General features: G+C 45.6%; 1 protein-coding gene across 2 annotated transcripts in view; it reads right to left on the bottom strand.

The window, feature by feature from the left end:
* Positions 1 to 4,094: 4,094 nt before the first annotated feature.
* Positions 4,095 to 25,664, bottom strand: part of RMND5A (required for meiotic nuclear division 5 homolog A) — a 62,548-nt gene continuing 40,978 nt past the window's right edge. Inside the window, exons 5-9 of one of the 2 annotated variants that reach the window (XM_074196999.1) lie at positions 19,619 to 19,785; positions 17,701 to 17,866; positions 16,311 to 16,413; positions 14,145 to 14,299; positions 4,095 to 4,605 (exon numbers count right to left, since the gene is read on the bottom strand). In XM_074196999.1, the coding sequence (XP_074053100.1) occupies positions 4,581 to 4,605; positions 14,145 to 14,299; positions 16,311 to 16,413; positions 17,701 to 17,866; positions 19,619 to 19,785 (616 nt within the window). In that variant the 3' untranslated portion in view covers positions 4,095 to 4,580. Of the gene's footprint in view, positions 4,606 to 10,474; positions 12,536 to 14,144; positions 14,300 to 16,310; positions 16,414 to 17,700; positions 17,867 to 19,618; positions 19,786 to 25,664 lie in introns of those variants that run through there. The other variant, XM_074196988.1, reaches the window with a different exon arrangement.

Here is a 25,664-nt window from a genome sequence, read left to right as displayed (position 1 = left end):
AGAGCACTTCCTTATTACAAGGAAAGATTCTACTGGGTGATTGGACAAGCATCATTGAAAATTGATGCTATTATTTTTTTTTCAGCTATAAAGTGTTAAATTAAAAAAAAATTTCTGGAGTTGATTATGTGGAAGAACCAACTTGGCTTCTACATGTAAATAAGCCATACTATATTACCTAAAATGACTTTGTTCAGAAGTAGGATAAAAGACAAAAAACTCATTTATGATGGTTGGTCATAGAACAAGACAGACAAAATGACTCCAAGAAGCATTACCAGAGCAAGCCCTCTACTATTTTAATTGTATCCTATTTTGGAATTTACAGAAAGTCTTGCACAAAACTGGTCTAGAATAAGGAGGTGGTATGTAAATAGTTTAGGCACTTCACTCATACAATCACTATCATAATTCAGACCTACGTGACCACAACTTGGACTATTAAAATAGGTCTTTTCTAATTTCAGTTTCTCTCTCTCTCTCTCTCTCTAAGTTTTTGCAAAGCAATGGGGATTAAGTGGCTTGCCCAAGGCCACACAGCTAGGTAATTATTATGTGTCTGAGTCCAGATGTGAACTCAGGTACTCCTGACTCCAAGGCCAGTGCTTTATCCACTACATTGAACTGAGGGAGGGGAGTGAAGAGAGAGAGACTGCCGAGCTCTCTCCTCTGCCCCTGGAACAGGACTCTGGGGCTCTGACCACATTCAGATCCTGATGGCAGTCTAGGGCCCCCCCATAGAACAGCAGCCCCCCCACCTCAGCCCCTTGGCAGAGGGGGGCGCTTATGGTCATTCACAGGCCAGGAGGGAGGACAGAGCCGCACACACTGAGACCCATGTGGGAGTGTCCCAAAAGCTCAAGAAACACCCCAAACCAGGCCCAGGCTGGGAAAATGAGCAAGCAGAGAAACAAAAAGAAAACTATTGAGAAATATTTTGCAAATGAGCCCAAGAAGGACCAAAATACTCAGTCTGAAGATGAGGAAGAACAATCTCCTGCATCTAAAGACTCCAAGAAAAACAGAAATTGGGCACAGGCTATGAAAGAGCTCAAAAAAGACTTTGAAAATCAAATGAGGGAGTTGGAAGAAAAACTGGGAAAAGAAAGGAGAGAGATGCAGGAAATACATGAAAATGAAGTCAGCAGCTTAGTCAAAGAAATCCAAAAAAATGCTGAAGAAAATAGCATGCTAAAAACCAGCTTAGGTCAAATGGAGAAAACAGTTCAAAAAAGTTATGGAGGAGAAGAATGCTTTAAAAAGCAAAATTGGCCAGATGGAAAAAGAGATAAGAAAACTCTCTGAGGAGAACAAATCCTTCAGACAAAGAATAGAATTCAGGGAGATTGATGAATTTAACAGAAATCAGGAATCAATACTTCAAAACCAAAAAAATGAAAAATTAGAAGAAAATGTGAAATATCTCATTGAAAAAACAACTGATATGGAAAACAGACTTAGGAAAGATAATTTAAAAATTATTGGAATACCTGAAAGTCATGATCAGGAAAAGAGCCTTGACATCATTTTCAAAGAATTACTACAGGAAAATTGCCCTGATATTCTAGAAGCAGAGGGCAAAATAGAAATGGAGAGAATCCACCGATCCCCCCGAGAAAGAGATCCCAAAAAACCAACCCCTAGGAATATTATAGCCAAATTTCAGAACTCCCAAGTCAAAGAGAAAATATTACAAGCAGCCAGAAGGACACAGTTCAAATATCGTGGAGCTGCAGTCAGGATCACACAGGACTTAGCAGTAGCTACATTGGAAGCTCGTAGGGCCTGAAATACAATATACCGGAAGGCAAGAGAGCTTAGAATGCAGCCAAGAATGAACTACCCAGCAAGGCTGATTGTCCTCTTCCAGGGAAAAAGATGGACTTTCAATGAACCAGGGTAATTTCAAATGTTCCTTTTGGAATGGCCAGAGCTGAACAGAAGGTTTGATCTTCAGATACAGGACTCAGGTGAAGCATGGAGATTGGAGGAGAGGGGGAAAATATGAGGGACTTAATGAGGATGAACTGAATGTATTCCTGCATAGAAAAATGACACTGATAACACTCATATGAATCTTCTCAGTTAATAAAGCAGGTAGAGAGAGCTTTTATAGTTGAAGCACAGGAGAAAGCTGAATTTGAAGATAAAATATGGTGTAAAAATGGAGTCAATAGGAAAAAAAGGGAAATGGAATGGGAGAAAGAAAAAGGAGAGGGGGAATAGTCCAATATATTTCACATAAGATTTTTTTTTATTACAATGAGCTATTGCAATGATATGGAAGGGGGGAGGCAAGGGGGAATGAGGGAAACTTTGCTCTCATCAGAGATGGCTAGGAGAGAAAACAGCAAATATACTTAATGGGGTATAGACATTTGGAGTAAGAAGGAGGGGGGGAGCAGGGGGAAGGGGTGGGGATGTGAATAAAGGAGGAGAGGATGCACCATGGGGGCAGTGTGGTCAGATATAACACATTTTCTTTCTTACTTCTTGCAAGGGGCTGGGAATGGAAGGTCTGCCCAGGACCACAGGGCCAGGTGGATTCTGGGCCTAAGGGGTGGTATGGGGGCTCAGGGCTTCTTGGCCCCAGGACCAGGGATCTGTCTGCTGTGCCACTCAGCAACCCTACAGCAGAGTCATAGTGAAAGGAGAGAGAAAATAGAGTACATGGTAGTGGAGAAATAAGGAAGGAGGGAGTTGCGATCAGCAATGGCAATGGTGGAAAAATAAGGAAATAACTTTTGTGATGGACTTATCATAAAGAATGCGATCCACCCATGACAGAGTTGTTGGTGTTGGAACAAAGACTCAAGCACATTTTTTGTTATGATTATTTGGGGGAGGGTGCAGGGCAAGTAGGGCTGAATGGCCTGCCTGGGGCCACATAGCAGGGTGATCTTTGGGTGTCTGGGGCCGGATTTGGACCCAGGTGCTCCTGGCTCAAGGGCCAATGCTCTGTCTGCCACCCAGCCACCCCTACTATTATTACTATTTTATTTTGGGTCTTTTTTTCTTTTTCTTTTTTTGGTTTTTGCAGGGCAATGGGGATCGGGTGGCTTGCATGTCACATGGCTGGGTGATTGTTGGGTTTACGAGGCTGGATATGGACTTGGGTGCTCGTGGCTCCATCCATTGGTGCTTCGTCCATTGCGCCACCTGGCCATACCTACAATTATTACTATTATTTTTTTATTTTAATTTTTTTCTCTCCCCTTTACTTTTTTCGCCCAAGCAAGTCTATCTATATTCACGGAGGAGGAGGGGTATTTTGTTTACTTGTAAACAAGAATATTTTATTAATGTAAAAAACATTTGTACAAAATGAGAAAATAAATTTGGGAAAAAAAAAGAATTCATGACCAAAAGAGAGAGTGATTCAGGAGTGACAAAAGTTGGAACTGGCCAACTGACTTCCAAAAGAAAGCCCCATCTGTAAAATATATTAAATAAGTTAACCCAAAGAGATCAAAGAAAAAAGGAAAGGGCCCATATGTGCAAAAATATTTGGCAAAAACCTGGAAAATTAAGGGGATATCCATCAATTAAGAAATGGCCAAACAAATTGTGGTATGTGATTGTTTTGTTTTGTTTTTTGGGGGTTTTTGCAAGGCAAATGGGGTTAAGTGGCTTGCCCAAGGCCACACAGCTAGGTAATTATTAAATGTCTGAGGTCAAATTTGAACTCAGGTACTCCTGACTCCAGGGCCAGTACTCTATCCACTGCGCCACCTAGCTGCCCCTGGTATGTAATTGCAATGGAATACTATTGTCCTGTAAGAAATGATGGAGGATGGTTTTCAGAAATACTTAGATTTATATAAAACTGACATATATGAAAGTGAGCAGAACCAGGTGAACAATTTTATGTAGTATTAGTAATATTGTAACAATAATCAACTGTGAAAGACCAACTAACTCAACATAAAGATCTACCACATTACCAAAGGATCATGATGAAAAATACTATAAATTGATGCATATTGGGGGGGGGGGGGGTGTAGCGAGGGGATACTAATACAGAAATCTGCTTTACATGACTTGGTATTTTTAATGAATATTGTATTTCTTGCCTCCTCAATGGGTAAGAGAAGGAAAAGAATCTGGAACTGCAGAAAGGTGGTTCTCTAAGAAAATAATGGTTTTCTCCCATCATTGGAGGTCTTCAAAGCAGAGAGCTAGATAACTTATTAGAATGTTATACAGATGGGAATTTCTTTCAGAAGTCAGTTGGCCAGTTCCAACCAGCTGGTCCCTGCCAAGTCTGTGAAATATATACTGATGAAGAAACTCAATGGATTGGTTCCAGAATTGCATATTCAACATGAGCAATGAGGATTTTGTTTTTATTGTAAAGTCCACTTTCTTTATCAGAGGTAATTGATTAAATGGTCTCTTTTACACGACCGGATTTCATTGAAGGATATTGCAGTTAATGTACTATTCTCTGAAAACAGGAGCATCTGGATAAATGTCCACTTGGTCTCTTTGTGGAGCATCTTCAGTGATGTCACAGGGTCTTGAAGTGAACAGATGACCTTTTACTCCTTTGAAGAGTATTCTTTCTTCTGCTGCAGTTATCAGAGAATCTGGTGCGATGTGAACCTATGCATGGGAAATACCATGTTGTCAGAGAGCCTCTTGGGTCTACGCTTTTGTTCTACAACTGCATCCCCAAAAGAGTATGATTATATATTGGTTACACATTTCAGGCAGCTTATGTGACTATGCATCTAAGCTCATCTAACAAGCTTTCAGAGACACTTAAGATAAAAATAGACAATACTTGCTCTTAAGGAGCTTCAGTTGTATTGGGGTTGGGGAGATGCAACACATAAATACATAATTATTTGTTTGGGTCCTGGTACATCACAAATATGCACTAAATCAAATTTCACACATGAACTCTCTATGTGCAAACTCCCTCCACTAATGCAGATAGCCAATTCCTTATTATCATGGTCATATAGCAATCATATCAGAAGCAAGACTTATCTTCCTGCTCTCTATCCACTTCAAAACACTGACTCACAGACAAGTAAAATAAAATATAAATTATTTGAAGGGAGAGGGAATATTAGCAGAAGTTTAAGAGGTAAGCAAAGAACTTACTTTTGAAGATCAGGGTTTGAAGAGGCAGAGACTGCCTGGGTTAAAGGCATGGAGGGAGGAGATAAGAGCCAGGTTGGCACCATGAATAGGGTGCCAAGTCTGGAATCATACTCATCTTCCTGAGTTTAAATCTGGCTTCAAACATTTACTAAGCTATGTGACCCTGTTTGCCTCAGGTTCCTTATCTGTAAAATGAGCTGGAGATAGGTGGCACAGTGGATAGAGCACCTGGAGTCAGGAAAACCCGAGTTCAAATTTGGCTTCAGACATTTAATTGCCTAGTGACTGGACTTGGAAAAAAAATAGCAAACCATTGAGTATTTCTGCCAAGAAGAAAAATGTGGAAGAGTCATATGGGACTGAAAAAGACTAAACAACACTAAAACACTAAACAACACATGCACATATTAAAGTGTGTTTATAAGACAAAATTTAAAAATTTAAAGTCTGTTCTTTTCACTCTCCTACACATTAACTGAGTAGTCCACTTTACATACCTTGACTAGTACCCTCGTCTCACTTCTGCTTATTAGCATTTACTTTTAATTCTTTTCAATACTTACAGTAAAATTGTATGACTAAAGTTCACTTCATCAACACCACTTGATTTGTTTGTTAACATCTTATTTGTTTCTTTTTAATTTTAATTTTTAATTTCATCTTAGGATCATGTGGCTCAAATGTGCCACAAAACAAACTTCCTCAAATCATTTCCCCTCAACTACTTTCATTATTTTACAAGAGGATACTATTCTCACAGTACTCCATCATTCCTTTTGCAAATGAGCTCATACCCAAAACAACACTTAATGATTTTCTTATTAAGGAAATAAAAATGTTGGATAAGATTTCTAAGTTCTTTGGGTTTTCTAGTTTTGAAATGTCCTGAATCAGTAACATTTCTGAAAAAAACTGCAGGACTAGTATCTTTAATTTTCTTCCCATTTTAGTTGAGACTTTCAATAGGTTATGTGGGATTGCTACCATTTTACTTTTTATCATACGTCTAGCCTTTATTTTGATTTTTACATTAGCTTTAAGTTATTTTCTGTCATTGCAGTGAATTTCATCTTTTCTTCTTTGCTCTTGATTTTTGGGATTTTCCAAATGTCTTCTGAAGAAAATTTTCATGATGTACAGGTACAGGTTTCAGAGTAGTCTACAATCTAGGTTACTATTTTTTCCCTTGATCCCAAACCAGGTTTTTCATACAGATTAGCCCACCACTGCAGTCATCAGCATACAAATATCAAGTTGATTTAGTTAGAATGTCATCAAGCTACTTATAGAATTTCTCCTTCATTCTCTGCCAGCTACGATCTTTATGATGGTTGGCTTGTTTTTGTTCATGCTGAACCCTACACTGAGATGCTAATGTTACAGTAATATTTGTTTGCGGGTTAATATGATGAAAACACCTTTGTCAACTTCTTTAACTGGGGAAAATGTGACCTGCCCTTCCCTTTTACTCCTCTCTAGATAAAAAATAATATATAATCTTCTAGATTTGTTTTTTACAAGAATGTCAATTCATTGGCTAGGGAAAGAATGCGCAATGTACAATACTTCAACAATCTGGGATTTAGCTGATTTGTTATGACAATCAAAATTCCAATGTTTTAGGATGCTGAATATCAGCTATTTTGGATACCTGGAGACATGCAGATGCAACTTTCTTTCCATAAGGATTTCTCTGATCATTTAATATGGAAGTGACCTCTCCCTTATATGATTTTATAAGCACTTTTTGTACACATCATCTCAATGAATCAAGTATTTACTATGTCTACCAGAAACTGTTAGGTATTCTTTTGTATTTATGAATTTCTTTTGTATTCTAAAGCCTTTATAACCTTATCACTGTAGGTTATAAGCTACTTGACAATAGGGGCATTATATTATTTCTTTGTCCCCATTTCAGAAGTCTGAACAACAGCAGGAAATGAAAGAATACATATCCGCAAACTAACCAAAAACCATCTTAAGACTACAAAGCAGATTTCTAGCCCCAAATTCAACTTGGTAAAGGAGCACTACACAAATACAAAAAAAAAAAATCAGCAAAATTTTCTAGTAAATGATAATAAACTCAAAAGATTTAATATCTTTATGTCTATCTCTCTCTGAAAATATGCAAGGAGACCAAAATTAGAGCATTGGTCATCATTAAAAGGAATGGAAATTTTACTGTTAGGGACATTTTGGACAAAAACCAGAAGAAAATCCCTTTATCAGAAAACACAAAGAAATTTTCCAAACAATCATTATAGTTCAACAGATATGTGGGAGATTAACAGCTGTGAAAATGAGGGAGGCAGGATGAGAATGAACAGGATCAAGGGGAGAAATAGAGCACCTTGTGTCTGAGGTCTTTAAAAAGTCCCTAACTTGGCACAGTGGATAGAGCACTGGCCCTGGAGTCAGGAGTACCGAGTTCAAATCCAACTTCAGACACTTAATAATTACCTAGTTGTGTGGCCTTGGGCAAGCCACTTAACCCTATTACCTTAAAATAAAAAAAAAGTCCCTAACTCCACTGGTTTATGGAAAGGAGACAGTTTAGGAAGGGGCCTTCCACACTTAACTCCATATGCTCCCTAGAACCCAAGGTAGGGGAGTATCAGAAACGAACCATAGGCCCTGAAAATGATAAAGGGAGCAAGTAGGGAAGACAACCTGAGAAGAGTCTATTTCCAGCCACTTTATCTTCTCTGAGCTTTAGATGCCATCAGAACATGGAAAAATGGCAACAACAAAAGCTTTTAGGATAAATCATACATAAGTTGTCAGGGAAGAAAAGGAGACTCCTGTGCATCCAAGGAATCTTTGCTTCCAAAGACATTACCAAAATCTCCAGGCTCCCTCCTCTATACTCATTTTCTGCATAAATATAGGTCTAGTCCACTGAACAACTCAGAAATGTGAAGGCATTTAATTTTTTTAAGTACATACCCATCCATCAACAAGAAACAATGTTTTACATTTAAACTCAAAGCACTTTTTGCAATTTGTTTCTCTAATAGTGTGTGTGTATATATACATACTATATATATGTATATGAGACAGTGAAATTTATAAATACATTTAATTAGGTTTAAATGGAATCCCTGAAGTCACTTAAATATGCAAGATCCCCCCATCAAATGGACAGAGAATATTTCACAATTCATGTGTTAAATAATGTTTATTGTTAGCGTTATTGCCTATAGTCTCTAAGATGCAGTTTTATTGTGCCTTTGCAAAGATACATATATTTTTAAAAAACGGATCAAATTTCATACATATAGCTCTATTTCATACATTACAGTGCAACACTATTTTTGTTACATAATTATAGAAATACTATCGAACCCTACAGCACAAAAGCAAAAGAAATACAGTCCTGAGCCATATGAACAGAATGATTGGATGACACTGCTTTCAACATAGGTTTAAATAAGAAAACCTAAGGGTGGGGGGGAGGGAGAAATACCACACACGCATGCTGTTTGCAATCCTGAGGAAATCATCCACTCAAGTCCTGGCCCTCCCAACAGACCTCAATCTGGAGGACCTTCCTGCTCAATTTCCAATCCACACACACACCCCACTCCCCCCACAACACATCCACCCAGTTTCTCACACTCATCACACCCTCTCCCCACAAGAGGATTAGGCACTACGACATCCTAGGAAACTCCATACCTGGCTTGTTGGGAAAGAGAAATTGTAGAAGCAGAGGCTTTATTCCCACTAACTACAAGATAGAGCTAACAAAAGAATGTTGCTAAGCCAACTATCTTCTCCTTTTTCATTTTCTTCTGGGAGAAAATAAATGATATGATCACCGAAGCTGAAAATGGAGGGGTTGGAACCGAGAGAATGTTCTGGAAACAAAACTCTGATCTCTTCCCCAGGTTTTGAAGGAAGAACAACAGCTGTAAAATGCACGCTGCCAAGCAGATGACTCATCTACTATTAAACTACATGTGTCATTCTACCGATTTTTGGTATCTGTTTACAATTCAATACCAAGGTTTCATGAATCTTGTACCTGCTTAAGGTAAACATGAATGTATTATTTGAACACAGCCTCAAGGCAGCTCCCCAGCCTCTCCTGGAGATGGCTGGCCATCAGGGTGGTCACAGAGACTGCCTTTGTGAGTGATCCAAGTGATCTGGTTTCCATCCTATTGATGAAGTAAGCAAACTACACCCATAACCCCCCCAGTCCCAGTCCCTCTTTGAAGATAGTCCGAGTCTGCTGACTGGCTGTCTGCTTCTCCAAATGACTTGTACCAGAAGATTGTCCCAAGAGGCCAAGCAAACTCTCCTGGTTGAGAAAACGATCCCTTCAAGCTCAGATATTGAAGAAACGAGGAAATGGGAACACAAGGCCCAAGCAGAAGCATGCGGGGCTGGCTTTGGGAGGAAGGGGGTCATCCTTCCCACAGGCCGCTGTGGAGAGGATGGTAGCGTTCCTGTAGTGCTGCCCTACGTAAGCACAACAGAGGCTGTGTTTCTCTAGCATCATATTTTCAATTAAATACTCACACACTTATATACTCACACACCCTATGAATGTGAGGTGGTTCTTGTGTCCCAAGAAGCACCAATACCCGTTCATTTATATGTGACAAATCTTTCATATTTAAAAGCAAAAACAATGGCATCTCAAAAGGATTGCATACAAGTGAAAACGGTAGAGACAACCAAAACCACTTGAAAACTGTACTGGAAAGAGAGCAAGTCTGGCCAAGGGCCGGCCCCCCTGGAGAGTAAGGTCTCAATCAGCTTGGCATAGTGGTGTGGCCCATGTCTGTGAATGACCAGTGGCCAGGACTCACAAGAAACCTTTTCAAACTCAAAACTTGGAGAAATCATTTGGAAGCAGCTTTGACATCACACTCTATTCCTGTGGTTTGTTGTTAACCCTGTAAAAAACCCCGACTGTCCCATTAGCATCCGACAGGTGGGGGGGGGGGGCAGGCCCAAGGCTTGTCTGCACACTCCCAGCCCTCTTCTGGACCCCATGGATGTGGACAGTGGCTGCCCTGAGGACAAGCCAGCTCCTATGATGGTGAAATAATCCCAGAATCAGAAGGTCTTCATCTTCTTTGGTTACCATTGACAAAAGCTCAGCCACGAGTCTCTTCAAATACTCATCTCCAAAGCATCTAGTCTCAAGTGAATTAACAACACATCCTGTGCTTTATAAAGCATGTCTTCAGACAAAATGGTTTTGAAACTGAATCAAATTTAACTTCGTATTCTAAGGTCCTTTCACTTCCCTAGGGGAATGAAAAGTCAAATCCAAAAACTTTAGTTATGTTCTCTATACACTCTTAATGAGCTACAAATCTAACAAAATTTCTAGTAATGGGATAAATAAAATTTGTAGCAAGTCTATGGCTTATGGTCGTGCAAACATCACGTGTCTGCTCTCAGAAATGTCTGGCCTACCAAGCCCTGACAACCTTTTTCAAGGTTTCCCATAAATTCTAAGTATCCTATAGGCATAGGAAGTTCAGAGAAGAGGATATGATCAGAACAAAACCAAGTTTAGCTTGGCAAAGGTGTTAAGGGAAAATTTTTGCAGCTAAATTTGAGGGGAAAAGCAGAGACTTGACAGGTAGCCTAATGACAAGAATCTCTTGAAACTGCTTCTTTCCCACCTTGGCCATGAGCAGGCCCACACTCGCTGGTCACCAAGTGACTTGGGGCTGGGGGGGGGGGGGGGTTGAGCAGAATTCAAAACAGGCACAGATTTAGGGCAAAAGAAGCAAACCCTCTTATTTCCAGATCTTCTCCAAACCAAGTAAATCAAAGACCCTGAAAACTTGCTCAACCAGTCAAAGAGGGTCTCGTATTTCATCACTGAGCCTCAGGTGAAGTTCAAACAGAATGGGTTGGCATTCTCTCTCCCCTAGTCGTCCAGTCCTTCATGCCAAACATCACCACCAGAAAAAGCCCAGATGCTGCCCAGATAACTCCCTCCCAGCTCACCTGCTAGGTATCTCAGACTGCCCCGGCCCACCCGGTTTTTAATAGCCAAGTCATCCTTGGAGATTATGTACTGAAATCTCAAACTCCTCCTTGTCTGCTGTCCTTCTTCTCCTCCTCCTCCTTCTTCTTCACTCCTTAGGAAGTTTTTACATTGGTGTCCAGTTGTAAGTCCAATGAAACAGGGTTTCAAAAATGTAGATTTCCCAATGGCATTCTTCTGACCATTCTTCACCAAGTCAGTGAAGCCAGGGTTTTTTCTCCAAAGAGCTCTTCTCTACAGTTCACAAGACAAAGAAAGATTTTTTACAGTCACCTTTACATGCCGCCAGGTGGCAAACTTTGGGAGAGTGCATCCATTCAATAAGGAAAGCTTATGAGAAAAAAGGGACTAATCTGCCTCAGGAGCCGAGCGCAGATTCATAGTCAATGAGACAACATCCTATGTTGATGAGAACATGAGCACAGATGACAGCTAAGATACAAACGGCAATAAACAAACTTACTCCGAGTTACCGATTGGAGTTAGCTAGTTTCTAGTTTAAAGGACATACAATGCCATTGTACAACTGCAGCCTATGACTGGAGAGAGACAGGAGAGAGGATTCCGCAGCCTGGCACTGGCGTCTTGTCACAAACAACAATGCACTGAAAGGCCAAGAGTTCCAAGCCTTGGCACGAGAGGCCCTTGACCGCCCAAAGCAGCCCATCCCTTCAGGAAGACACCTTGCCCTCAGCCCTGGAGACAGGACCCTAGAAAAACAGATGGACAGATGTCTGTGTGTCTGACTGCGAGGAGAGCTGCAAGAAGAAGGTGCAGAGGGAAACACTGGAAAGCAGAATATATCACAGCTTTTCTCCGTTAAGCAAAAAATACAAATTAGTTTTATAACCACTATTCAATTTATCAAACTTTTTCTGAAGTATTTTTAATTATGTACACATAACATGAAATGAAACTTTTTCACAAACATTCTTCAAGGATGAAAATCATCAAGAAGAGGATGACAGAATAAAAGCAGGATAATAGTCAACATATGGGGGAGGGTGATTCTTGTTTCTACTCTTAAAAAGTAAAAAAAAAAAAAATCACCATATAATTCAGTACAAAAACCGGCATTGAATGACAACTGCTGGTGTATTTCCTTGATCAAAAATGAAGATCAAGAGTATAATAAAGCCCTACGGTAAGATAAAATCAGGAGCACTTGCCGCCGGGTGAACACACTCCATTGCTGACCAAAGGTCTGAAGCGACTGCTTCAGGAGACCCAGGAGTCCATGGTCTGTGGCGGCAAATGCAGCAAGTGCTGGCTAGTCCTCGGAAATGCACCGGCAATCCAAGGGTCACTGACAAGCGGCATTTGAAGTGATCTCTTCAGAAAAAGATCTGTTTGGCATCTCCTGGACTTTGTTCCATCGGACAGTAAGGACATTTTAATCTAGAGACAAAGAAAAGACAAAGGGCACTGGAAAACATCTGAAGTCCAGGAAGCAGCTTCCTTGTCCCTTCTCTGCACTACTCACAACCATAGGATTCAAGAGCCTCTGCCAACCTTCCATTATGTATGCTGGCAATCTCTGCCCTCTCAGCCCAGCCCAGGCTAAGGAGCCAAGAGTCCAAGCTTCTTGCCTGAGGTCAAACACCCAATATGTGTGAGAGGCAAGGCTAGGCTCAGAAAGACAACCTCTAACCACTAAGCCACATAGACTCCCAAAAGAAATAGATGCAATCTAGCTTGGGGAGGGGGGCCTGGCCCCACCATACACTATACCACTCCACCCCCACTAGGAGAAATCATAAATTAGGGATTTATTTTTTTAAAAGAACAAAACTAAAAAAATAATATTGGGGGTTGATCAACCTTAATGGATGCAGCTCCTCTCAGAAGTTCAGAGATCTAGGATAACCCTAAGAGACCTGCTATAGACAATGCTATCCACATCCAGAGAAAGAAAAACAAAACAAAGCAAACAAAAAAGACCCTATAGAATCTGAAAGAACACTACATTCACTTTTTAAAAATTTCTCGTTTTTCCTTCCTATCCCATAGCTTTCTTTCTTTTCCCTTAATCCTAATTCCTCATACAGAAAATGACTAATCTGTAAACATGTTAAACACAGATATGTATGTACAATTTTCACCAGACTGTTCACCATTAAGGAGAAGGGGATGGGAAGGGTGGGAGGAAGGAAATTATGTAACTTAAAAATAGGTATATGCACATGGATGAATGTTGAAAAACTTTCACAATATATAATTGAAAAAATAAAATAAAATATCAATTGAAAAGAACAAAACAATCAGATGACTCCCAAAGGTGAGAATTCTAAGGGCATTCCCATTCAAGAACTATGGAAGAGAAACAGTGAAGGAGGCTGGGCTGAGACTCCTTTGTTCCAGGGTTTGGGAAAGGGTGGGTAGAGGGACCCTTGGCCTAGCTCACCTGACATGGTAAAAATGGGTCTAGGACACATTTCATTGAGAAAACACTGCGCACTGACAGAGTTGAGGTATGTGTGTGAACAGTGGACCTGTTCTGTCCAGGTCAGTGAGCTCATCAAAGAGAGTTACTCCTGGCCTCTGTGAGATCTGACCGCTTCTATCTCATACAAATAAACATTACAAATGCAAACATGTGGTCAAGGAGTCCATTTGGTTTTGTCCTTTGGGGAGAAGAAGGCAGATCATTCTAAGTGAGCACCCAATATGGGAACTGCCTCCACTGGAGACAGGTCAGGAGCCTTTCTGTGACTCTACATACCTAGAGAGTTGCTTATGGACACAGAGAGGTTGATGACCTGGCTCAGGGTCCTGCAGTCAAGCGATTGGGGGGGGGGGGGGGGGGGGGAGATTTGAACCCAGGGCCTGGACTCCAAACCTGGCCCTCTATGCAAAGGGCCACATGACTGATTACATTTAAGCTGAGCCATACTAAGGGGGACACTAACTTCCATTCTTCTCCTTTGTGGCCACCAAATACCCCAAATATTCCAAGTTCTAAAAGCATTTTTAGAAAACAAAGGGCTAAAAATGTCATGACACTTACTTGCTACCATTAAACATTTTATTTAGCGCATCTCTTGAGATAATATGGCCACAGACCAACTTCATAGGTGGATTATTATCTGTTGTTTGCTGACGAAGAATGGGACAAGCGAAGATAGAATGATACCAGCACTTTTTACCAAGGTCCACTTCAATCTGTTTTTAAAAACAAAAATAGCAGATAGAAAGATAAATGAGCTGATTAATGAATGAATGAATAGCTAAGCAGAGGGCTGAGGTTGACTGCCTATTTGATGCAGTTATCTCCATGTGACCTTCCAACACTCAGCTTCTGCCACAAGGTTTCCTGGGAGTCTAAATTACCTTCATAGCTACTGTCAGGTAGCTTTTGTTGCCGACCTACAAGGATTTGGAGTCAAGTCAATGGCCATGATAAAGAAACCTAAGGGGGGGGGGGGGGGGCAATTCCGCTCTCTCCACTGTCCAATATTCAGGATCTCGAAGATCATTTCACTGGGCCACCTACACCAAAACAACAATGGCTCAGGGCTCCCTTTCCATCGTTTTGAGCTCTTCTCTAACAGATGGGTGCCGATGGGTGCCTGCCTTTTTCACAAGCTCTTCCTCCCCTCCTCAGCTGCTGCTTCTAACAGGCCCCCAATGGGAAAGCCTGGGTCACAGTTTCAAAGGGGCAGTCGAAGCCTCCGGGAGTTCAGGATCCAGACTCTGGACCCTCTCAAAGGCCTCTTCTACTTCCAAGCTGGTAAAGCCTTCTTGGTTCTGAAGTGGGCCCCAGAAAGGTGGGACACTGCTGCAGTTAGGGAGGCTAACTCCCACTAGAAGAGCCTCTAGATAAAGCGCAAAAGCCAAAGAACAACTGTCAAAATAATGAAAGCCAGGCTGGAGCATAGGATTCTCAAAAGTTATAGAGGAGGAAACTGAGGCCTAAAGAGATGAGGAAACAGCCCTACAAGCAGGGGGTGATGGAACTGGGCTTCAAGGCCAGATTTGTGAAGACCCAATCTTGAGTTCTTCTCCTATCTCCATATACCATGAACCATTTGGATGATGCCAACCACAGTAAGGTAATAAGTTGGTACCATTCCTTCTCCCTGTGCCAGGATCTCTGTGCTAAGGCCAGGGCACAGGGGAATGCCAACCTATGGTCCCTAACCTTAAGGAGAGCCCAGACAAATGGGAATCCCTTGGTACATAAAAGATACAAACAAGAGGAGGCCTGAGCAGCCAGGGCACGTCCAGGTGGGGTGTCCTTCTAAGGGACCTGAGAAACTGAGGCAATGCAAGGAAGGGGCCAGACAGTACAGGCAAAGCAAGAGTTGGGGGGCAACGAAGGTGGAGTGAGAAGTCCAGCAAGAGGCTGTGTGGCTGAAGCTGGGGTGAAGAAGTGTAAGGAGCCAGAAGGGAGAAAGACAATGGGAGGACAGCGGAGCTTCAAGGATATGGGGAAATGTGGTCAGATGAACTGCACTGGCATGGGGAAAGTTAAGGCCCAGAGGGGTCCATGGCGCAGAAACAGCTTGGAGGTGGGAGGGAAGAGGAGGGGAGAGGGGATTCATAGGAGGAGCAGCTGGTGGTCAGCAGCATCAGAGGCTACAGAGAGGTCAAATGAGGAGCCTAAGCCTGACCCTGGACAAATGTGTCTGCAGGGCTGGGCTGAGGATATGAACCCCTGTTATCCTTCATTGGATGAGTGTAAAATAAGCCATACTTATAATTCAAATATACCACAGAAATCCTGGAAAAGCCCCAAGGCCACCAGCTCTTTCAGTCAGTCCCAATTATAAAAGCCTAATTCTATCAGTCATAAAGACCCTGGAGGTTGGCAAATCCAAGCCAAAATCTAGACTGCCTGGAGGCTCCTGGAGCCAGGGTGGGCCCAGAAGATGCTTTCCCAAGGAAGGGAGCTTGGTGCCACTCCCCTCCTCGGCACCCTGGGATCACTTTGCCACTTGTTCCTCATCCTATGGAGGGGACTGTGAGGCTGCTAAGGCCCTGTGTTTGATCCCGGGTCTGTCTGCCTTCCACCATCCCAATCCCAGGAGAGGATGCAGGGGAGCTTTCAGATGCCACCAGATTCCTCCTCTCCATCCTGCTGCTCTGTGAAGCTGCCACAGATGGCAGCACTCAGCATGGCCGTCGTGGGCTTCGGCAGAAGGGAACGCACCACCTCCAACCCTCAACTCACAGGCAGCTCGTCCTTCTGGTTCCAGACCCCCGTACACTGCCTCTGCTCGATCACCGCCTTGATGTTAATCAGAGCCGGCAGGGCCACGCAGCCTGCTGAGAAACTGGCAAGGAGAGAACAATTTCAGAGCCGATTCAGACATTAATCCAAATACTGAGGAAACCTGAGGAAATGCAAAATCCTGCTGACCTTCATGCTGAACCAAACCAATCTGGATTTAAACAAGGGGGCTGCTGCTAACTGAAAAGCAGGACCCAAAGTCCCCCTCCCAGCTCCCTCCAGCCAAGGTCCCACTGCAGGCGCTCCCCTCCAGCCCAGCCTTTCTGTTCAGGAAAGCAGAGGGCCTCTGTCCCACTTGCTCACCCCCTCACTAGGCTGCACCTGGGGTCCCCACTATCACTAGCCACCAGACCCCTTGATGTCCAGCCTGGCTAGGTCTGCACAGGACAAGGTCTGGAGGACTCCAAGCCCCCCATCACTGTCTGTTGGTTCTCAACTAGTTCCATTTTTAATGGAAGAGCAGAGGGGTCAGACATGCTGCTCAAGCCAGACTCAAATGGAAGTGGGAAATGTCTAGAAAAACAAAAAGACAACAAAACCTATCTAATGTTTCACTTCACACCAAGTTGATGGGTGACCCTACATAGTAAGGGCTGGTGGCCCTGCTCCTACTGGAGCTTGACATCCCTGGCCTAAACATAAAGACTGGACGAGAGAACTGGTGTTTTTAAGGAGTTTGATCTTTTGTCATCCTAGCTGGGACAACTTCACAGTGGGTTCTGGACTGATTTTTCCACTCAACCACGATCTTGTCACACCACCTTCATTTTCTATAATTTCTGCTCCTCCATGGCTCCCCCTCCAGCACCCCCCACCTAGCATCAGTCCGACTCTGCACCTGTGTCTGGTCAGGGCCTGGCCTGCCTACTGGAGGAGATCATGCTATCTAGCAAAGACACAGGCCAGATTTCAAAGGAAACTAAAATTCAAATATTATAAGACCAGCAAGTAGCCCCAGAACCCAACTATTTCAAAGCCCCCTCATTTGTAAAATGAGAGGAAAAACCTATCAGGAGAAGAGGACTAACTTACTGTGTCACAAGGATAGTATAAAAAGGCAGTTGGAATTCAAACCCAGGGCCCTTCACAAGACCCACATGTGATGCAGACTTGCCACCCTGAGGAATTAATTCCTCTGCAAACATCAATGCCCGCTCACCAGCATTAGAAGCCTTGAATCTGTCATTATGAAAGCAATTGGGGTGCTGGAGTGAGGGAGCAGCCACTCTGACCAACCACATAGTGTGGCAGGTAGAACATTCACCAGGCCCCATCACCTGGCATGGTTTTTAGCTTGACCTGTAAAGGATGAAGAAGGCCTCCGCCATACCTAACACTGAGAGGTGACTCCACTGACAGTCCCAAGAGAGCGCAGGCATCCCGGGTGAAGATGTCACAGATGTCCGCCCACTGGTTGGCATCAAGCAGGTGAACATAAGGCGAGTTCTCAATGCCCTGCCTTAAATACACCAGGCTCCCCATCAAGACCTGAATATCTGAAGAATAAAAGTCAAGTTAGCAGCAGTGGGGTTGGGACCAACAGTTTAACTCTGTGAGGGGTTCCAGTTAGCCTCCTTCACTATTGAGAAGAAATCAAAAAGGAGAGACACCCCCCCAAAAAACAACCCAAACTTCTAATCACTGTCTCCTGAAAATTGCTCATTCATTTCTTTCAAAAATAATGCTGCTCATGCATACTTGTTCCTCCCCTTCCTTTACAAAAAAACAATTCCCAAGTAGCTCAATGGCCATAGAAGAGACAGAGAGCAGGAAAACAGGTGCTATCTGCACATCACAGAAGGAATCATTATGCTTCCATTCACTGATACTGGAGGGCTACAAACCTGGCTCCTGGCTCCCAAATGGCAGCCCGGGCTGCTAGAACCCCCCGGATGCCAAGCCAGCTTCCTCACACATACCAGCTCTGCCACCCACCAAGAGTCCAAACAAGACTGACCCAGTCGCTCCACAAGGCTGTTTAGACAGGTTACATCTTCCCCCTCCGCTTGGTCACCAAGCCCTATCTGCCAGACCTTAAGGAGTCATCCTGGTCAGTCATGGAACTGATGAAATGCTGCTTCTTAGCACAAGGGATACAAAGAAAGGCAAAGACAGTCTTGCCCTTGAGAAGTTCCTGGTCTAGTCGGGAAACCAAGCCCACCACAAAGTAGCAGGCAAGACACACACACAGTCCATGATCACCTCCAAGGGAAAGCCCGGCCTGAAGGCTGAAACAGGAGGAGGCTGCTGGAAGCAAATGTGAGCCAAGGAGGTCAAAAAGAATGACTCCTCCAGAAGGCAGGCCAGGCCCTGAACAGGCACAGGCGCAGAGTCAGACTGATACTGAGGGGGAGGGGGGTGCAGGGCGCTCTACAGGAGGAGCCATGGAGGAGCAGAAAGAGGAGCAGCCCGAGCCCCCAAGTCCCTACTGTCCAGGAGCCATGACGACGTCACAGGGGAGGGATGCCATGGGCCTTGACAACAACTCAGACTTTGGAAGGAGTATGAGTGAAGAGAGAGGAAAGCTGGAGAGAGAGCAGGGCTGGGGTGGGGGGGACATATTGTGCTCTGGATGTGCTGAATTCAGAGGTCCAGCAGGTACTTGGTGATGGAGGACCCAAGATCTGGGGCTCATCTGTGCAAAGATCACAAGTGGACCCCAATGAGAGGATGACCACTGTGAGCTAGTCAAGATGAAGAAGACTGTGGGCACAGGCCCCTTTAGTGGTATGATATGGACGGAGACAAAGCAAAGAAGCTGGAGGAGTGGCCAGACAGGAAGGGTGCCTAATTGTGCCAAAAGAGGTCGGAGACAAGGCATCCAGGTGGCCAGTTCAGCCGAGTTAGGAGGTCAGAAGTCAAAGTGATTAGAGACCCATGAGCCGGGTGGAAGCAGTGACGGTGTGGTCAGGAGTCTGAGCCACAAAAATGAGGAAAGCTAGAGGCAGGAAGCCGTGGGTGGTGAGCCACGGGCACAAGCGTCTGCTAGAGAAGCGTCCGGTAGGGGCAGGGCTGGTCCAGAGGGCTGCTTCTGGAGATGGCAGCGGAGAAGGGAACCACGCCAGCAAAAATATACCAACCCTTTGTGGGAGAGCCAGCCGAAAGAGGAGCCAGCACCAAGGAAAGCTGGGTGGTGGGAGGTAAGGGGGAAGAAAGGGGGTCCCCAGCAAAGTAATTTAGCAAGTCTACATCGACTGTTTTCCAAAGAAGTCCATTTCTGCCCCCTTGGAACCTGCAGAGTCACTTACCTTTCTGATGGTTGAGGGCAAAGGGCTGGAAGTTCTTGGCATATTGCAAAGCTTCCCGCTGGTTGGCAGTGCCACCCATCAACAAGCTGATGAAGTACAGCCGGTGCAGCTTGAACTCCAGGGAGCTGTTCTGGGCCATGAGCATCTCCCGATTGGACACGGCCCACCTGGAGGAAAGGGAGAGAAGAAGCAGCGTTATCAGGGCCCAGGGCTGGAGGAGGAAGGATAGGCTTGCCCTGCCACCTGGTGGGCACCTCTGGAGCTGCGCCAGTGACCGGACCCGGCACTGGGGCAGAAGGGAAGCGGTGTCAGGAAGCGGGACAAGCCGGAAGGTTCCCTGAGCAGCAGCTGGGCAGGAAAGGGAACTGCTAGTCTCAGGCATGCCCCACCTGCTCCTGTTAGCCCCTCACCAATGAGAGGAGCAGGCCAACATGATTTAGGCCAACTAAAGGCTAAAACACCTTGCTCTCCATGGACACAGACTTGAAGAACTAACGGCCAATCCTGGCTGCCTGGCCCATAGAAGCAATGTGCTGAACCCCAATTCCAGCCACGGCCCTAAGGCTTTCAGGTCCCTATGTCTATCCGTGTAAAATGAGGAGGTTCGAGCAAATGGTTCCATGAGCAAATACCACACGGGTCCATCCTAGGGCCAGGGGAAGGGATGACAAAGCCCAGCTTCAGGCCGGATGACGAATGACCATTGTTTTGTGTGCGTGTTATTATGATGGTGAGATTCAACACAGGACATATGGAGGAGTCCTATAAGGGAGAAGAGGCCACCCACCCAGGACCACCCACCACAGAGAGGGCAGCTGTGGTCTGGGAGTCCCAGAGACTGGGAGGGGGACAATGCAGAACCCTACCCTGCCCTCCCTAGTCCAGGGTCTCCCCGAGAAAGAGGGAGGAAATAGCTGGCAGAGGAGGTGTCTGAGGGTCTGGTCAGAATGCTGGCTGAAAACGAGTGTGGGGGGACTCTTCCCAGCCAGGCCTGGGGGCTCCAGAAGCACAGACACTTGTGCTCCGGGCCTCCCTTGGCCTGGCATTCTACAGGTAGGGGCTCTGGCAGAAGGCAGACTCTGAGCCACTGAATCATGAAGGAGAGTCGGGGTGCCAGGACAGGGAAGGGAGGCAGAGCAGGATGTGGAATATGGGCCAATCAAGGACAGGACGTGTTTAAGACTATCTGAGTGTCCAGAGAGGAATGTCACCCTCCCTTCAAATGAAGGCCTGACGGCCAGAACAGGGCCACCACCTGAGAGAGATGGGAGCCCTAAGCCCATCCTGGGGGAGCCTGGGCCTCTTGCCAATGAATTTCTCCCTTCCTGCGCTGACTCAAGGACCATTCGTGTCCCAGAACTAGGTGATTTACTCTTTCCAAGTCTGCTTCATTATCTGTAAGGATGAAGGGATTGGCCAGCATGGGGGGTCTGGAGGGGAGCCTGAAGGTAGGCAGGTCTAGGTTCAAATCCAGCCCAGTCACCAAATTTTGTGGTGAGGATCAAATGGAGAAGTCAGCACTCAGAACATGATCCATAATCTCTTCCCTTATTTGTTTCCCTTTCCCCTAAATAGGGGCTCCTCCCCTCTTAGCCCCGAGGTCCTTAAGGCACAGACCTGGAAAGCTGTTTCCCCATGTGGGGAGGGGAGGGGGAGTGAGGAGAGCCGGGCAGGGATTGGGGCAACAGAAGGATGGGGAGTCAGCAGCTCCGGTGCACAGAGGCTGGTCCCCTCCCCCCCAGCTCCCACTCCACAGTTCACATGCTCAGCCCCCACCCCCACCCCAGGCCTCCTTCACCCACCGCCCTCTCTACAACAGTTTCTGCTGGGCCATGCCCTGAAGGATCAGCAGCACAGACCTGTCTGCCCAGCGCCCGAAGGGCCGCAGGTGGCAGCCTATGGCATCTCCCAGCCAGACTGCCCAGGACCTGGTATATGGAAGCCACCACCTAAATGCTCATTAAATGAGGAAGTGCCCGTCCTGTCTCCATTTCCTTCTCCAGAGCATCTCGGGCAGACAATCTCAGGAACCCAGAACCCCCTCTTCCTCTTCTGCTCCAGGCTTGCCAAGGAGCAGAGGCCTATGGCTGGGAGGGCAGGCCCGGCTGGTATAGAGCACTAGATAAATGCTGGCCAGGAGGAAACAGTCAGGGAGCCTGAGTTCAAATCCTGCCCTCAATACTCTCTAGCAAGGTGATGACGACATTGGATGAGGCATTTAAACTTTGTCTACCTGTTTCCTGAGGGGAGAGCAGAGTAAGGAGAAGAGACTCCTAGTTTCCAGGTGGGGAGAGGAAAAGCTACTGAGGCCCAGAAGTGATTCCAGCTAGTGGAAGGTGGTGGGAGGTCACCCCCAAATGGCAAGGTGGGGGGGTGCCAGTCAAAAAGCCCATGTTAAGTTTTAGAAGTAACTCACTTAGTCAAATCTTGAAGACAAATGTGAAAGAGGCCCAGGACAGAACCTAAGAAAGGAGACTACCACGGTGCCCCCTGAGCAGAGAAGAAAGGGGAACAAATCTGGACAGGCAGCGGGTCAGGAAGGCAGCCTGGCAGAGGGGAAGGGAGAAGGCAGGGACAAGGGGAAATGAAGAAATAGAGACCCAGGACCCTGCCCACATGGCCACAAGGGGGGGGGTAAGAAGGGAATGGATCATTCTGCCACCACCCCCACCCCCCCAATCAACTCCATCTACAGGGTGAGGGCCAGGATTAACTTGCAAAAATCCAGTTCACTTCCTCTTCCGAGGGCAGAGGCTAAAGTTGACTCTTCATGTCTTAAAGACTAGATGAGGAGGCCCAGGAGTGCCTACATGGGGATCCCCAGCAAGATTCCAAAGCAACTGCCCCAATCTAAAACAGCACCCTGAGTCCTGTGGAGGGAGAAGGGAGGTAGAGGATAGTCAAAGTCTTAGGGAGCCTTAATGACGATGACAAACAATGTGGGCATCAACATAGTCCTGGAGAGAAATATAACCCCAGCCAGAAATAGCCCAGGAACCTGGACCAGGGCCAAGAACGTCCCAGGGCAGCCTCTCAGGCCAACTCCTCAGGAAGCTGAGGGGAAGGAATCCAAACATCCAAGAGACCAGGGCTCACCAGCCCAGGGGGAGAGGGGGAAGGGACAAGGGATGTTGCGGACAGGACACTCACCGGGTTAGACCTTTTCCCAAAACCCATTCATTCATGCAAGCTTTTTGGGGATGATTCAGTCCCTTACAGAGGCCAGAGGCATGGTGGAATGCCTCTTCTGACTCCAGCTCTGCCCCTCTGCCTCTCCTCTCCCTGGGCCTCAGTTTCTCCATCTGCTGAATGGTCCGGTGGCCCAGATGACCAAATGATTCTCCCTATCATCATAAAACCACAGCCTCTGATCAGAACTCAATATGAGGGTGAGGGGTGGGGTCCTTCCCTCCTCCACCCACCTCTCTAAAGTGCTAACAGGGACCCAAGCTGCCACTCATGGAGAGAGAGCCGGGGTCTGGAGTCAGAAAGACCGGCCTCATATCACCACTTACTAGCTGTGACCTAGAGAAAGCCACTTGACTTCTACCTCACTTTGCAAAATGAGACCAACAACAGACCCACCTCCTAGGACTATTGTGAAGATCAGATGAGAACCTGCTTCTACACTTAGCCCAGGGTTGGGCCCATGGCCAGAAAGATCAAAGAGTCTGTTCCCTTTTAAGGCCAAATTATAATTTAATACAGCTCCTCCCTTAGGCCCTCCTCCAGCTAACTAAGATTTCTGATTTAAGATAGATTTAACTGTAATCAACAGCCCAATACCCAAAAAGACAACCCCCCACTGCCCCCCCGCCCCGTGCAGGGTCAGGGTCAAGTCCCAAAGCTGCCTCAAGCCAGAGGACAACCCACAGGAGGCAAGGGTCTCTCTGCCCTTGACCCTTCCAACACCAGCCCAGGTACCCAGACACTTAGCATTAATCATCACAATCTTCAAAGATCCTCAACTCATCAGGAGACTACAGGCTCTATCCCGGCAACTTCACCTGACTCTACCCCTCACCCTCCAAGCATGGCCCCCACATTCCCCTGTCCCCCCTCCTCTCCTGTTTCTGTACCCCTATTTGTCTCTCCACCCCCATCTCTCTCCCCCCTCTCTCTGCCTGTTCTCCCCAACTGTCTCTCCTCTGTCCCCCATCTCCCTGGCTGTGTTCCCCTCTGCCTCCCCATCTCTTCTATCTCTCCTTTGGGACAGTTTTTGTAGTAAGGACTCACAAAGACCCTTCTCTAGCTTCCTTAGGGTTCTATTCTTGGGAGCTTCCTGGGACAGTTTTTCCCAAAAAATACTCCCTGAAACCCCAAGTTTCAGAAACAGTCTCCAAGGACTTCCATGAATGAAGAGATCCACTAAGCTGCAAAACAGAAGGTGCAGTGACCGAGGTCTCGTATCCCTCAGCAACCAAGGCCCTGGGTCTGTCCTTAACAAATATCACCCCCCATCAGTGGATGTTCTGGGGGCACTGCCAAGCCCCATGGTGTTCTTTCTGGGTCACTCTCCCCTTAGCCTTTCCTCTCTGAGGGGAGTGTAGATAGACTGGAATTTCCAATCAGATTAGAATCCCCTAATCTACTTTGGAAAAGACCCCCCCACACTTCAAGTCACTCAATAATAGACATTTGTCTGTAAACTTTCATTACAATAGTAGAAATAAATCAAAGAAGGCCAATATCCATATTTCTAGCCCAAGACACTCCCTGAAGCGTGCAGCAGGGAGGGCACTCCTAGCTGGAAGACGACAAGGCTTTCCCCTGGCACTTGCCCTCCCTGCTATCCCACACAGAGCCAGGGTGCTGGTCAGAGCAGGGAGGAGTGGATTCTTCCTTTCAGGATCATGCATTCTACCCTATCTGAGGTCAGCCTGAAGGAAGGAAACAAGCAGTGGCAGTCCCGGGCTGCCACCCAGGAGCACCGTAGTCCTCCCCTGCCTCCCGTGGTTCAGCCCTGTATAAAACCCTCTGTCTGGTCGAGACATAGACAGGGAGTTCATCTATAAGTGGGAACAGCCACAGTGTACCTCCTTTTTAATGAGGTATCTAAGATGCCCTGATGCCGGCAGGGAAATTCCCCTGAAAAGGCCCGCAGCGAGGTGTCTGATAGGCTCAGTACTAAGAGTTTTCATTTTTTACAAGTTTCAGATGAGGCTGGAGCTCATCTTCCTCAAACGACTACCATCGTGCTCACACTGCGCCATGCCACCAGTGGAGATTGGCGAGGCAGTTACCAGAAAGGGCTTGAACTGGTCCAGGACCAAAGTCACTCTGCTGCCTGGAGCTGGGAACAAAAGACAAAGATGACAGCTCCTCAGCAGAGCATTGGGGCACCTCACACCAGTGCCTTCACAAGCAGGGAATGATCCTGCCCAGGTTCTGGTGCCATCAGACCATCCATGGATTGGACCAAGTCAAGACAACCCAAAAGAGGCATCTGTGGTCTATCCCACTGCACTGTGTCCTAGGATGTCCAGAGAAAAGGCAGGGAAGGCAGGGAAGATGCTAACCCACAAGAGAACCAGAACCAGAGGACTTGGTTTTTCTTTTCTTTTTCCTTCAGTGGTGATGAAGGCGTGGAAGCATTGGGAAAGGAAGGGGGAAAAAAAATCAATGTGTATGTTAACTTAAAAAAAATCTTGCCAGTATAATGAGCTCTAGAACCACTCCAGACAGCTACTTCGGTTGAAGTCTGGAACACACCAGTCATTTGATCTTTATGAAGTGATGAGGGCAAGATTTTTTCAGTCACATTCAGGATAACCCTAAAGCGTCAGTCCCATCCCTTCATTCTACTCCTGTTAGCTTTGGTGACTCATTCTTTAATCCCCCTTATTTGCTATAAAAAGATTTCTAATTGCAGTAATGTCACCTTACATAATACTGATCTCAGGAAATTAAATAATAAAAAAAAAAAGAAAAAGAAACTTAAAACTCAAGTGACCTTAACTGAAGAACTGCATTTCCCAGCTAATGAGTGAATCCTTTATCTCAGGAGACATTGAAAGAAGATGGAGCAGGTTCTCAGCCACTACAG

This window comes from Macrotis lagotis, chromosome 1 (genome assembly GCF_037893015.1).
Source record: "Macrotis lagotis isolate mMagLag1 chromosome 1, bilby.v1.9.chrom.fasta, whole genome shotgun sequence".
In the NCBI taxonomy this organism is placed as follows: Eukaryota; Metazoa; Chordata; class Mammalia; order Peramelemorphia; family Peramelidae; genus Macrotis; species Macrotis lagotis.
The sequence above is the reverse complement of the archived record's forward strand: the minus strand, read 5'-3'. Positions and strand labels throughout refer to the sequence as shown.